The 15,701-nt window shown below is 31.7% G+C and overlaps 1 protein-coding gene across 2 annotated transcripts; it reads right to left on the bottom strand.

Moving 5' to 3' along the window:
• Positions 1–3,751: 3,751 nt before the first annotated feature.
• LOC142324828 (mitochondrial translation release factor in rescue) lies at positions 3,752–15,695 on the bottom strand. 2 transcript variants are annotated; one of them, XM_075365843.1, is made up of 5 exons: positions 15,555–15,695; positions 12,798–12,966; positions 10,348–10,436; positions 7,080–7,401; positions 3,752–4,065 (listed from the first exon to the last, which is right to left on the bottom strand). In XM_075365843.1, the coding sequence occupies exons 4-5, from the start codon at positions 7,294–7,296 to the stop codon at positions 3,845–3,847; spliced, it is 438 nt and encodes a 145-aa protein (XP_075221958.1). In that variant the 5' UTR covers positions 7,297–7,401; positions 10,348–10,436; positions 12,798–12,966; positions 15,555–15,695; the 3' UTR covers positions 3,752–3,844. The 2 variants fall into 2 exon arrangements, with proteins under 2 accessions (XP_075221958.1, XP_075221957.1); XM_075365842.1 differs by lacking the exon at positions 10,348–10,436 and having other exon boundaries at positions 15,555–15,694.
• Positions 15,696–15,701: the final 6 nt, after the last annotated feature.

The raw sequence follows: 15,701 nt of genomic DNA, 5'->3' as shown, positions 1-15,701 counted from the left end.
AAAGGGTCACAACTGCTAGATTGAAAATCTTTGCTTGTTAAATAGTAAACAATACCATTATTTTTTTTTATGACAATGAAAAAGTAAACTTATTTAATACAGATTTGTCAGAAAAGAACTAACCATTTGAAAATGTGAATGGTTCTTTATTTTATAATATCTACCATTCAGAGAGTAAATCTGGAAGATTTTCTGTGTTTCTTTCATATAGATGTACTTTGCGAGGCATAAATTTATCCAAAAATATTAAGATATCAAAATAATGTTTATTTTTGGGGCAGATTTTCTTCTTCAATTATCTGTGGTTAGGGTCTGATGGAAAACCAGTACAGCAACCCCGAAAAGAAGTCATAAGTAGAGGTCTAGGGAACAAACTGATCTGGTAACATTGCTGAAATAATAGATAATCTGTTGGATAAAGTGACCATGCTGTTGCAGTGTGGCTTATGCGCACCATCTTGCTGGAAGCACAGCTGTTAGCTGTTCACATTCTCCATTTCTTAAAATTGAGGCCGGAAAATTGCCACAATGTCGCAGTTATTGCTCATTGTATTAAAAGAAGTATAGGTGCAATTTGGAATGCTGAGATTGCACACCACAGTGATACATTGGGTATATAGAGTGATCATTGATGAGTTGTTTATAGCCCAGTATTGATAATCTTGTTTGTTTGCATCTCTGATAACATAAAAATGGGTCTTCTCATTTATTAAATTTTTTTAGTTATCAGGAGCTTTTTTTTTAAGCAAAAAATTTTCTGCTGAAATCTGAATGGTTATCTTTGTTAAGGTCACTCAATTCTTGGACTTGCATTTTGTATGGATGCAGTTTAAAGCATGTCAATTATGCCTAACAGTGTGCTTGGATAATTTGAGAGCACATACCTTGTATTCAGAAATGAATATCAGGGTTTAAAAATATGTAATATTTATTAAGTTTTACATACATTGATAAGTTATGCATGAAATGGAAGAGCAACTTAAACAGTTTTTCCTACAAGTGTGTAACATGAGCACCAAACAGCACACATCTAGTCGACAGTAGTCAAACCCAACTTTAATCAAGTCTAGAGTAATTGATGCGACAGCTGCTCAATCTCGTGTCTCATGTCGGGTAGGTTAGCTGGTAACATGGTACATACACTTGATTCTTTATAAACCCCCAAAGAAAAAAATTGTGCGGAGTAAGATAAGGAGACCATGGCAAACAAGCGCTGTTATCTGGTCCCCAGCGACCAATCCAGTGGTTGGGAAGAATTTCATTCAACCAATCACATGTGGCATTATACCAGTGAGGAAGCATACCACTTTGTCAAATAAAGTTCTGTGATTCATATTGCAGTTTCATACTTGTAGCTATCAAGATAATTTATTCCAGGCACACTAACTTTCACCAAGAAGAACAGCTTGTAAACTTGCTGTATGTCGTGAGGATGTTCTGGTCCTCAGATACGCACATTATGAGTGTTTACATTTTCATTAACATGAAATATTAATTTGTCATTGAATACGACATGATAAAAAAGTGTTTATCATCATGGTGCATCATTTTGTTTGCCAAGCTAGCACGCATTTGTATGTAAATTATTCTGTTTTTAAATAGTATTACTTCCAATCCAGTTTGTACATTCTGTTTTCAATTAAAGTTGAACTTTTGAAATTTATGTTTAATTTTAATACACATTATTTACATAAATTTTATCAGAACTGTACAAAGTTAAGTAGAAATTTTTATTTATTTATTGATAAATTAACAGTTTTCATATTTTACCCAATTTTTTCTTAAAACGTGAGTCTGGGACTTTTATTTAATTTCTTAAATAAAAAACCATAAGGAAGCATCAAATTTACCTCTGATTTATGCTCCAAGAATTTTAATATGGTTTAATTTTACAGAGGTAGCAGAAAGCAGGGCTAAATGTTTCACGAGCCAAAACTCGCTAACAAAACATTTTCTGACCTATGTTTATATGCAGTTTATCTTATTTTTGGTGATAGAATCATCTTCCAAGAGATTGCCATGCAATTTGGAATTATCTGTATATTCCAGAAAAATTGTGTTTGTCAGTTATATTTTTTAAGGGTTTGTTTCTATTCTTAAGACTATGTAAATCCATTTTTTTTTTGTGAACGTTTATTGAATCGCTGTTTCTGCATGTTAAAGTAATGGATTTTTGTGTTGGTTATTTATATTTATTTTGTGAAAAATTGTGTCAATAAGTATGGTGCAATATCCATTTGTGCAGATTAGGTATTATATAGTGTTTAGTAATTTGTTATCTGCAAATGAAATGAGTGTGTTGAACAGTCTGTGTGTGCATCATGCTGCTAAGTGCAAATAAGTTTACATGCGATTGAGTGGTTTGAAGTGTTACGTCTGTGACTGTCAGTTTTCTATACATTTTGAAGTGTGCATTGTTGATATTTTTCACGATGTCAAAAGTTATGTAAAAATGTTTTTTGTCTACTGATTTTCATGGACAAAAACGTAAACTGACTTGATAACGAGAAAGTAATTTAAGTTTTGAAATAAAAAACAAAAAAAAGAAATAAAATAAATTTTATTATATACATTTGAAAGGGAAAACCTTAAGCTGTTTCTCTACATAGTTGCCATTTTAATTGAGATACTTATCATAACAATGCACAAGCTTTTCAATTCCTCCTTTGTAGATTAGATTTTTGGCACCCATGTTGCACAAAACTTGTAATAACCAAGCTTTCCCGATACAATTTCATGCAGTAAACTTCATGAAATTTGGGGGAAATGAAGTGAGTTTCATAATCATAATGTGGAGATTTTCACAAATTTTATCATTGATTTTCATCATCAGTTCATTAGGCACAAGGCTAGGCTGACCATATTGCAGTCCTCATCATGAACACTGTGTGGCCATTTTTAAACTGAATGCACCACTGCCTCACTGCACCTTCACTCATTACTCTATCTCCATACAAAGTTGCCATTTCATTAATTAAATAATAATTCACAAAGAACAAAGTAGAAAAATCACAGTCCACACGCTGTGCCAGCTTGATGTGTACAGAGGGTAGTAACATTTTGATGCCAAGATGGCAGTACTATCCCGTCCATCTCCATGCTAGGCACAAATGTATGTTACTTTCTGGACCGCCCTCATATTTGCTGATAGTTATTTTCCCATCCATTTAATATTTACGTAGTTCAAGCAAATAATTCAACATACATATAAGTATTTTATGAATAAATTTGGTACATTGAGATTGAGTTGTAGTCTACATTATATACCTATGTACTGGACACAAGAGATATTTCAGAAATTGATTATCTCAAGGAATAGACTTGTGAAATAAAAGAATGTGGAGCAAGAAAAAATGCCAAACTTAACCTAGTTTCTCTAGATCATATTAGTTAATGCCCATAACAAGATGTGATTAATGAGTAATCAGGATTTGATTACGACTTTTCTAATCTGAGTAATCTGACACAAGTTCTGTTGTACAAGGAACTAAATAAGAATTTATTGCAATTCATGCTTTAAACAAAAATCAGTGCATGGGTTAATGCACAGTAATAAGGAATTACTAACAAAAATTGAAATTATAAAACAAAAAGGAATGAACAACAGCATCAAACCAATCAAATGACTGATAACTCTACAGAAAAAAGAAGGATATTAATGTAATATGCAAACTTTTACATACCAACCACCAAAATCAAATCCACTGTTTATTTTGTAAAGATATCTGTTCCTGTAAAGTTAGAAAACTAATTCAATCATTTATCATTTCTTTATTTTAATAAATTTAATATACACCATATAAGATTTCCTTAAATTAAATAATAAAAAATATGCTGATGAAATTCATTGTAAACCCTCTCTTTCTCTCCACTGGCTTTTTAATTCTTCTAATTTTTTACGTTTTAAATCCTTTGTTATAGATTTCTTTTCTAAAAGTCTTTTTATTTGTGCCTCAATAGACATTTCACCATTCAAAACATTATCTAATTTTTTAACTAAAAGGTCTCGTGCTAATTTTCTGTTTTGATCCAATGATCTTGTCTGATGACATTTAATTACTAAACCTGTTAAAAAAGATAAAAACAGCAAATATTATCAAGTTTGAAGAAATCAATTATACTGTTACTGTATTCAATAAAATAAAACTATCTTTTAAAATTTTATGTAACAGTAAGTTACAAACAAGCAATATGAATTTCATATATTATACAGTGGTTTAAGACAATAATCTGTCAGCCAGATTTAATTCTTTTAACTGATCATTTTTTAGTTAAACATGTCAAGTGCTTAACTAAAAATAAAAGCATTAGTTTTACACTTTAGACCGACCGAATGAAAATATATTCACTATAACATTAAGGTTAGAGAATATATGAAGTTATTACAAAATGCATCCACAAAGTAGACATTAATACTTCCTGGTGGCAGGAAGAATTAAATTTCCTTAATTTGCATTAACAGTATTGTTAATTTTCTCTACATATCAAAAAACACTTGATTTAAACTTCTTGAAACACTTGATTTAAACAGTAGCAAGCAGATAGCAAACTGTAAACCGACAAAAATCTTCACTCAAAAGCATCTACTAAGAACAACTGGTTACATTAGTTTTTAACTTAAGGTTTTTTGGCTGAAGAACTCAGGCTATCAAATCTAATTAAGATGAAACTATACTCATACAACATTATATGGCCTCTCTGAAATTTCAATCTAATTTACAGCTCAACAAACCAAAGCAATAAAATAAAAGAGACATCATTTTTAGATACCTCCTACTTCTAAAAAAAAAAAAACTCCTTTACTTATTATTTTATTATGATTTTTAACAAAAAGAGATTTTAAAATATGTTTTTTTTACAAATTCTTTCATGTAGCCAGAGATGGCTACAATTCTATCATGGTTTAAGTTGTATAATAATTATTGCTATTTTGTTAATAATTTAATTAAATTTTTTCAATTAATTAATTTCTTGTATAAGTAATTTTGTGAAAGTGTCAAGTCACTTTACAGTATTTACTATAATATGAAAAAAATTCATCAGTAACTGAACAGATTCTTTAATTAAAAAAATTTTTAATACTGCAACTATATTACTTTTTTTCAAACATATCATATTACAGAAACTATACTTCAAATTGCAGATTTAGGTTTGCTAAGTGGTAAACTAGACTGTCAAGGAGGTAGCCTAACTTAATTGTACAAATCTACTGGTAAGAGGTGACTTACATTTTCAAGAGAGAAGTGAGAAGTATTCATTGTAATTTTATATTAGCTCAGATATAAGAGGAATGAAATTGTAACAGAGTTAACAAATATGTAAGGATAAAATAAAAATTAGAAAAAAAATTTAACAAGTTTAGCCAAGACCAGAGTTAATATACAAGTAGGTCAGCCTACTTGTATGTACATAATATTGTATGATATATGCTGTGTGATATTATTATAATTGCTAAGAATAAATGTGATTATCTACTTAGTTACTATCCTCAAACCTACAGAAACCACCACACCACAGAGTGAACTTTTACATTTGACTACGTATTTTATCACTGACTCACCTATGTATTAGCCATATATTGTTAAATATATCATGCCTTCTATTTAATTAAGGGGACAGAGAACATTACAAATTGGCAATGAGAATCAAGAATATTGCAAGAGGTGGTTCAACATTTACTCTAATTGCAACAGATTACAGCAGTAATAAATAACTATCACATTTAAAAAATACCAATGTTTGTATGATGATTCTGATTAAAATTTAACACTAATCAGTTTACATTTTACAACCTTTTGAAGATAATAACTTTTTTAAAATACAAAAAAAAGTATCATGCAGCCATTAAATGTATTGGTTTCAACAGTTCACATTTTAACTACAGTTTGGTCACAAAACCAAACTGCTTTTTTGTGACTGCAATCTTAAATTAACCATTTATTTTTATGTTTGGTGAATTCATACAAGGTTGCACAAATATAAAAATAAACAATAAATCATTAATTTTACAAATGAGGCAAAAAATCATTGGAAAATCCTATATCATTTTGAAAGATCATCAAATAAAGGTGCATAAATTGCTGACAGAACAACTTAAATCAATTTATACACATCTTACATGAAAAATATATTTATACACATTTGTACAAGAAAAAGTTATCAGCAAGAAGGGTAGTTTATGAGCACCCTTCTTGCTCATAACTTTTACAATATTATAACTACTTTATTATATAACTTGATATATTTACTCATATGAAGCCACTTCTAAATATTGTTTAAAAATGATGCAATGTCAATTCATAAGTTTCAATAGAATTTTAATTCATCACTATATATCAGAAAACAAAGAACAGTAAAAATGATGCAATGTCAATTCATAAGTTTCAATAGAATTTGAATTCATCACTATATATCAGAAAACAAAGAACAGTCAAAGCAATAGATAGAAGCTTGTGGTTAGCGTTCTAAAGAAGGTGACAGTCATTGAATTAGCTGGATAGTTTATGGCAACTGATTAACCAAAAAAAAAACAATAAGAAATTGGGAGAATATTATGAATCATTATTAGTGATGAATGATATAATCTTGGAAATAGTGCTTTGTTATCATAAAAATTGATCATTAAAAAAATTACTCTGTGAATTACTTTTACATTAGATAGTCTAGCTCCCACTCCAAATTTAGCACCATGTAATGTTTAACTGTTCCCAGGGATTTTGTTGAAAGAGATTTACATCAAAGTAATTAAAGCAAATTAATACTTTTACATAAGTTTTGAGAACTAAATTTGTCTAATGGTATCTAAAAGTTTTGATTTTACTAGAGTATCATTTATATTATTGGAGTAAGTGTTTAAAGTTAAATGGAGTCTACATGAAAAATAAAAACAATTATATTTTTATTAACTTTCTGAAAAATTATTTAAAACCCTTATATAGGCATTGTTAACGTAAAACTAAGCTTCCCTACCATAATAAATATTATAAAATATTAAGATAAAAAAAAATGTATAAAATGAAATGCCAAGAAAAAGTATACGCCACAGAAAAGTTATGTAAATAAGTCATTGCTGCACTTACCTGTTGGTTTGTGCTGCAGCACAACACAATTTGCAGTTTTATTGACAGACTGTCCGCCTGGTCCAGAACCTCTAACAAACTGTTCACTTAAATCACCTTCATCTAATTTTGGATAGTTTGTATAATCTAATTTTTTTTTATTAATTGCATTTGCAGTACTTAAAAAAATGCTTCTAGTATTTTTATAAATAGAAATAAAATCGATAACTTTATTCATTGCTACAGTCTAGAAGAAATTAATCATCAAAATATTCAAAGTTTTAAAAAATTCATTCATACCATTCTATACAACTCTGTGTCTCTTTAATAATTCTTGACCCTTCTGCAAATAACATCAATATAAACATGAATAGACAGACAGACAGCAATTAAAAATTAACATTTAAAAAACTAAATATGAGCAAAAATGGAGAGTTGTAGTTATGCTAACAAAAGTTATTTATATCAATAAAATCAATAAAAACATTAAAAAAAATTTAAAAGTATCTAATAAAATAAAAGATTTCAGGTTGTTGGTGAGCAAGACAGGGAGACATAATCAAACTGTGCTTTCAGTTTAGTTTTTAAGAACTGAAAGGTAATAAAGTACACAAATTCAAAATACTGTTCAAGTGACCCCAATATACATCTTTCAAGATAATATTTCAAACAACACAATGATAGGGACATAACATATGTTTGAAAGTATATGAGAACAATATAAGTTACATTAAATATATCACTGCAAGTAAGAAGAATTTGCTATGGTAATGCAAAACTAATGAAACCTAAAATACACTCATACCTTCAAAGTAAGGTTGCAGAAGATTTAATTAATTACCAGACTATTAGTTTATTGTATATAGCTGTGAATTATGGGCCTTGAGAGTATCATGGAAGCATAATAAAGGCATTTGAGAGAAGACAATCCACAGGAAATGAGAACTTGCTGATAGTATATGATACTCCTGTTGAAGCCAATCAGATTTAGTAATGAGGGAGTGGCAACCAGAATCATCACAGGGTGGGTGTCTTCTCCTACAGGGGTTTACCGGCCCCAGCGCAGCCCAGGCGTTATGCTGAGGTAGTCAGAAGCAAAATGGAAGCCACTCAGGTGACAAGAAGACCCAAGGTTCTCTTTATAAACAAGGCTTTGGGTTCCACAAAATCATCAAAAGACCTACACAAGGACTTTCAGGCTGCTGTTTGTGACAGCCAAAAAGGCCTCAAAATTCGAGACATCAAAGAGACCAGCAAAGTGTTGGTAATCATTGCAGATAACAAAGAGACATCCTGAGTTGTTTCGGACTCTCCTGCTATCAAGAAACTTGATGTATAAGTGGACTCCAAAAGTAAACGTAGACCCTGGGTCATTGTCTATGACACTGACTGGAGCCTGTCCAATGGGGAGGTTCTGACTCACATTCAAAAACAGAACACTGACTGAGTTAGATCAGGCTACTTTCAGTAAGGAATGCAGGTTGGTTTTCAGAATTGGTAAACATGATGCCTAGTGGTATCACGGCGTGTTTGAATTAAACGCTGATCTCTTCCAGAGGTTTCTGGCAGAGGGAAGATTGTTCTTAGACTTTGCATCCTGCCGTGTCAAGGAATACCTTGATGTGCAGCGATGTTTCAAGTGATGCTGTTTTGGCGACAAGGCCAAATTCTGTACATACGCATCAGTCTGCATGCATGTAGTGAAGAGGGTCAGAAGTGTGACGACTGTCCGCAAAAGAAAGAGGTTCTGACTTGCATCAATTGTAAAAGGTTGCGCAAGAGTTATAGGAACTCCGTTAATATTAAGGTGTGTTGGGAGATATTAAGATGTTGCTACTTGAGAGCAGTTGAGTTGTATCTCAACTCTCTCAATGATTGATTCGATCAACTAAATGCCCAGAGTGCATTGACCAAGGTTTTGACTCTTGACAGGTTAGCTGGAATTAATCTTCTACTAGTTGATGTACGCATGGTATATTTCCAGATGTTAGGGCTTGCAAACAATTAGATGGATTTCATTCAATAGGTACATAACACAATTTCTCTCAGAACATGGTTTGGCTAGGTTTGGTTTAGTCGACTCGGGCCTCTACTCAGACTGTAGGGACAATGAAACTGTAGACCATGTTCTTTATGATTGTCCCTAGTACAAGGCTGAACATACCAGAATTGTTAGGGAGCTTGAAAGAGTAAACTCTTTTCTTGATCTGTGGGTCAATTGGAAGACTCGCAGAAAATGGACTATAGTGGTTGGCTTCCTCTGCTTCCTTGCCCTGAGCCGAACAGCCGAGAGGTGTAGCACCGCTTTGACGAGGGGGGTTAATAAGTGAGTGAAGTATCGCTGTCAGCGGGATGGTGACTGAACTGCTGAGGGCATGGTTGTCCATGCAGCCATGAGGTGTAGTAGCACCACCTTGATGAAGGTAGTTTTTATGTGATAAGAGTAAATGTCATGCAGGACTCTGCAATGGAGATGAGTGGGAGTAGGAGGTCTGTACTCTTCTTCCTGGTAGACCAGACCAGAATCCATAGTTGAAACTAAACTAAAGGCATAAAATTGATCAAGTTGAGATCACTAAGTGAACTAGGTCTAAATTTTGTTGTTGCGAACAACATTTCTTGTGGTGTGTATTATAATTGCTGAAATAGACTCATACATTTTGAGGCATTTACAGTCGCTTATAGCTTGTTAAATTTAGAACTAGGAGCGGGGTTTGTGCTTGCTTCCGTGAAGAGGGCAATGATGTAGAACAGTCAAGATGTCTGAAAGAAGCCTACAGCAAAGGTGAAGGCTGAGTCAAAAATTCACTGATGTAAATGTCTACAAAGGCATGTACATTGGTGGCATCCCAACCGAGGTCTGGCTAATTATTGTGAGGTATAATCAGTTAGAGGGTCAAAAGACGACCTACGTTAAAGCCCATCAGAACTATGAACAGGAGAAGAGTGGCAACCAAAATTGTCACAAGGCGGTCTTTCCCTGTGGAGGGTTGGGATGACAGTAAATGGAGTGCAAGAATCAGTAATGAAATACAAGATTTTTCACGGGCATGATATATAGCTATTTGTAAATGCAAAAACGATCACTTGATTCAGAAATGAGGAAAGAGTAATGCAAACTTATCTACAAGAAAAGTCTTGAAAAAAAGAAAGAAGATTATAAAGCAGAGGAAAGCCTAGAAGGCAATAGTTTAACGAAGTACAGAAAGATCAGGATCTAGGGAAAGAGAGACCAATAAGGAAAGGGGAAAAAGGGAGAGGCTTTGTAGAAGAAGGAACACTCATTTACCTTGGGTTGTAGTTTTGAAAGTAATAAAAAACACAAAAATTGTCAAAGAACCCAATATAATAATGTTCGGTATGTATCAAACAGGCTTACTGTAAAATCATAAAAATGAACAATTAAAAGCAATCCACAGCAACATATGATTAACATAAGTAATATTATTATTAATTAACTTAGCAAAATCAATTATTTTGTTATTGCATTTGTCCATAATCCCCTCTGTACTAATTATGTACAAAATTATAAATTATAAGACAAAAGTATAAAAACAACACCAAGAGCACAGAATTCAATAATGCTTCTTACCTTATGCTTATTGTTATTTCATAACAGCTCTTTCTTGGGTTTCCCTCATCATCAGTTAATAAAACTTTTTCTTTTTAAAAAATCATACATTAAACTTAAAAAAAATTGAAATTGTAAACAAAAATAACCAGCCATAAAAATTAAAAAAATTTGATATATGTAATATACTAAATAAATAACATAATACTAAATAAATAACATAATTCATGACATGCTTCATTTGAAGTATTAACTTGCTTTGAATTAATTAATTTTGTTAACTACAACAATAATTTAAATGTATTTTTAACGATTAAGAAATTTTCACAAAATTACTGGAAAAATAACTTCATTACAAATCAATCTGGCAAAGAAGAAAGAACAATTTAAAAGCTAAATAAAAATTAGATGTTTTTTCAACTAGTAAACATTCATCATCAGTAGTAATACATCGATTAATTACAAAAAAGAAAAAAAGACTTAAAATAAAATTAAAAAAAATTTTTTTTAAAATGCTATGGAAGTTATTTCAGTTATTTTAATTCTATGCTGAACTAAAATAACTGTTCAGCATAGCTCATTCTTCGAGAACAGAATTATTTATAAAAATCATCCATACCAAATGACAATTGCTATATGTGTAGATGGACTGTGGAACCTGTAGATATAGACCGAGTGGCTTCTCGAATGGCACTGAGAAAGGCACTGGGGATTGACCCAGATATTTTTTATCATCTGCTGCCTGTCATAAGAGAGCCGCTTGGCACGCTGTTTTCGGAGTGCCTAAGCTGGGGTTGCTTTCCGACTTGTTGGAAGGTGGCTTTAGTGGGGGTGCTCTTAAAATCAGGAAAGGATTCGAGTGAGGTCAGCAGTTATCGACCCATAAGCCTCTTCCCGGTAATCAGCAAGTTGCTTGAAAGGCTGGTTGTGTTATGGCTAAGGAAAGCATTGATGTGAACTCATTTCTAAATCAAGGCCAGTATTGCATCATGAAAGTGGTTGGACTGAGGATTGCATCTTAAATGCACTTGCTGAGGTGGAAGGTGCCGAATGTAAATATGTTTTGGCCATTTTTTATTGACATAGAGGCAGCATTTCCTTCCTTGTGTTGGAGTTCTGTCGTCAATGAGTTAGAACGCCGCAATGTTCCTGTAGCCCTGTAGGGCTACAGAAACATTGGGAGCCCAAGTGCTCTCCAACCATGTAAATTAAACCAATACTTGTTTCAGTTCTGCCTGGCAGCTAATGAGCTGTGCGCCTGCGTGGAGGTTAGAGAGTCGAATGAACACATGATGCACGACTGCCATGTTCTGAGGGGGGGGGGGTTGTCAAGAACTCAGGTCGCTCTGGAACTTAGACGTCAAGAGGAAAATTGGCCACTCACAAGCAGCGAGTCAACGTGGCAAGAACCCCATTGTTGGACCATGTGGGGGTTCCTTGATGTGGTTGCTTAGTTCAACTGACATCCTAAGGGTTTGCCTAAGGGAAAAAACTCCTACCGCGCTGCTGTAGGAAGCTAACCAAGAGATATGGTTGGCTACCAGCCAGATTAAGGCTCCAAGCGCTTTAATGGTGGACAGGTTCTGACTGGCATTCAGCAGTTAGGCATGGCAGTGAATTGCTGTCTTTGACAAGATAAATTTAATTATTGATAAGTCATATATTTAGTAGTTGACGGGATGCGCCTACCCATTTCAGTGATATATGACAAGTGGGCAGTGGGACACAGAAGACACAGTGACTCTGTGGGACACAGAGTGGTGAATGATACCACACTTATTTCGCTCACACTTTTAGGTTAGCTCTAGGAGCTAGTTTGGACACTGGTCACTAAACTGTTTCGTGGCTCAGTAGCCGATTGTGGCACAGACATTTTGTCTTATGCTTTAGGATGACCGAATGGAGTGGTGGTGGGGGAAATGCCAAGTAAAGCAACATATGTTTAGATGCATACACTAATGAAAATGACATGCATTAAACCATTCTATGGCCATTCCGGATCACATAAAACTAATTCTAACCATATGTTAAAAATTTTGAAATACAAATTATACTATTATAAAATAGTAGTCTGCTTTAAAGTAAAATGAATTATTTTTTTCTAAAAATATTCACACTAATTTTAAATTAATATATTATTTGAAAATAATTTTTAAAATATTACATACGTTAAAATGAAATTGAATGTCTTCCAAAGAGTCTGTAGTTTTATTTTTCTTAAATTCAGATTGTACTCTCTTTTTAAAATATATTTGGTCAGTAAATTTTAATTGCTGACCATAACGCAATATATTTTTATATAATTTTAAAATTTCGATCTTTGAAGGTGCAGACATTCTGAAATAAAAATATAGAAAATCTAGTTAGTCATAAATAAAACAAGGAAACTAGCATTTCCCATCGTGGTTTCACTCGAAAATACATAATAAAAATTACAAACATAATTCATCATCACAATGTTACTAAATCTCATAAAGATTGATTCAATAGTGGTAGCATAAAATGGCAAGAATGTAAAAAACAGTTAATGTTTTTTTTACTTCTTAAAATATTTAAATTGAAAAACCCCAAAAACTGGTTTTTAGATGTTTATTTGAAAGTATTTGCAAGACCAAATCGAGTGTGAATATCTTCTTTAGTATAGTTGGAAATGGGGAAAATTTGCAATCATTGTTTAAAATTTTTACCCTTCTTCACCCTTTTCAAGATTGAATTTAAAAAAATTTAGAAACTGGTTTTTAAATATTCACATGAAGATTACACTCACCAAAAATCAAGCTGATATTTTCAATTATTACACAGAAATTAAAGAAAAAAAATTTTTTAATTTAATGTTGCCCCATTTTAACCCTTTAAACTTCAAATTTAAGAACATCCTTTCTTAATGTGTGTACAAAATTATCAATTTCTCCTCATTAGTTTTTTCAGGGCATTGATTATGTCAGTCATGACATATTATTATTATATACATGAAAATTATTTCAAAAACTAAAAAAAATAATAATGCCGATAAATTCAATGCCTCTCCATGGTGGAGAGGTTGCAGCCCTCTCCTTAATCTGGAGGTTCTGGTCTGGTCTTTTTACTCAATAGAAAATCTTAATTTCATTACCATCCATTAACAGCTGAAACATAATGTCAAACATTATAAAATGGAATATATTAGTTTAGTTAATTGATGTTGGGTTTTCTCTCCATCAAGTCAATTGTAAACATTCAATAAACACCTATTCATTGTTTTGAAGGAACAGATTATAGATATTTAATTTTCAACAAACAAAAAAATGTATGCGTAAAATGATAGTTTCAAAAATCTTAGTTACCAGAGAGAAAGAAAAAGAAGGGTATAAACCTGGATAGATAGACAGAAGAAAGGCAACAACACAAAAGAATGAACATTTTTTTGAAGTCAAAACTATGTAAATGTGATGCATATTGGTAAGAACAAAAAGGAAAAAGTTAGATAAATAATTTTTAAGTAAACTAACTACAGTGTCTGTTTTGATGGTTGCTATCAAAATAAAATGCATACATACTCTGTCTTGTTGCATTATTTAGGTTTGTACAAAAAATAGCTACAAGAAAAAAGACATCTTAACATGCTTGAACATTAAAAAAAATATAAAACCACACATTATATTAAGTAAAATTAAATTAATAATTTAAAATTTATTTCATTTTCAACCTAGCTTTAAAAATGACGGCAATAATATCAACTGGGATGTGAGCAGAATGTCACTAGAAAGATTGTAAGTGACTGAAATTGTTATCACAAATAAAAAAACATCTACCTTGTGTAAATTTGCTTTAGTTTACTAGTCAGCTGCTACAAAGGAATGGTGGTGTATCCTTTAATTGGAAGGTTCTGGGTCCAAAATCTTAATTAGTCAGGATTGGGATTTTTCATTAAGTCACAAAATTGTTCACTTATAAATGACTGTAAGCTTTGTTAGCATGCAGATAATAAAATAAATTAATCTAAAAATCTTGTTTAATATTCACCTCAAATAATATTCTAAACAAAATACTAAATTTATTTACAAATAACCTAACCCTATCAAGAACCACCATTTAAAGGATGTTTTTGTCTCAGACTATGGTAATGTTTTAGAAGGAAAGCAAAAAACCTCCAACAACAACAATTTCTTTGTAAGGATGCAATTGACATTCATCATTCTGTATTCATTACACAAATCTTTTTCTATACAGCCATTCTCTGAACTTACAAGATCATCACTGAATGAAATAAGATGACAATAATTAACATTAGTTTCTTTTTAATCACCAGTTTAACTTCATAAGGATATACAGATATACATATCCTTTATGTGCACCTGACAGAGAATTTTTAATAAATCTAAGTTAGACTTGAGAGACCAAGAAACAACAGAATAAAACATTTCTGTGGGCAAGTGATAAAGTAGACATAAAATTGAATACATATTCAATTTATCTACAAGTAGATTTATTGAATGACATGTTAATATGGACATCTCCAGCCTGATTAACTCAACTTTATTTAGTCAGGATCTGTATGTAATCTTGATCCTTGCTTAACTCTTAATCTGCAATTACGTCCTGATGTTATCAAATGTATTATTAATAAGAACAAAAATAAATCGTGATTTAAGTGCTTAATTTCATAATAAAAATATAAGCATATTCTAGATAAGTACGCTGCATCAAATTTTACAACATAACTAGCATGCGCAATACTACAAAAGAAAATTGTAAATAAAAACTTATTTTACAAGTCATGACAAAGTTAAAACAATCAGTTCATTTAATTCAAAGTATGTATATAAGTGTAAATGAGGAATTATGACGCCAGTTCCGATAAAAATTCTATATCGTTCACAATGTAGGAGAAAAATAGTTAATTACTTTAAATAATTAGGGCTAATACAGAACACATAAATTCATACTTTTAAAGAACACCGAATGCAGACACTGTCATTGTCTAATTAGAAAATACTAATATTTCTAATGAAAAAACAAACAAAAAACAATAAAACTATATTTATAGTATGAAGTTTACAAACGTAACACTCTTTAGGTTAGATCTACAACAT

Source organism: Lycorma delicatula, chromosome 5 (genome assembly GCF_047948215.1).
Source record: "Lycorma delicatula isolate Av1 chromosome 5, ASM4794821v1, whole genome shotgun sequence".
In the NCBI taxonomy this organism is placed as follows: domain Eukaryota; kingdom Metazoa; phylum Arthropoda; class Insecta; order Hemiptera; family Fulgoridae; genus Lycorma; species Lycorma delicatula.
This window is presented reverse-complemented; position numbering and strand designations above follow the sequence as displayed.

Coding starts and splice junctions, on each gene's coding strand:
- LOC142324828 (XM_075365843.1), bottom strand. CDS start 7,296: ATGAATAAAGTTATCGATTTTATTTCTATTTATAAAAATACTAGAAGC. Junction 4,066..7,079: donor GCTGCAGCACAAACCAACAG/GTAAGTGCAGCA, acceptor CTTTTTTAACAG/GTTTAGTAATTAAATGTCAT.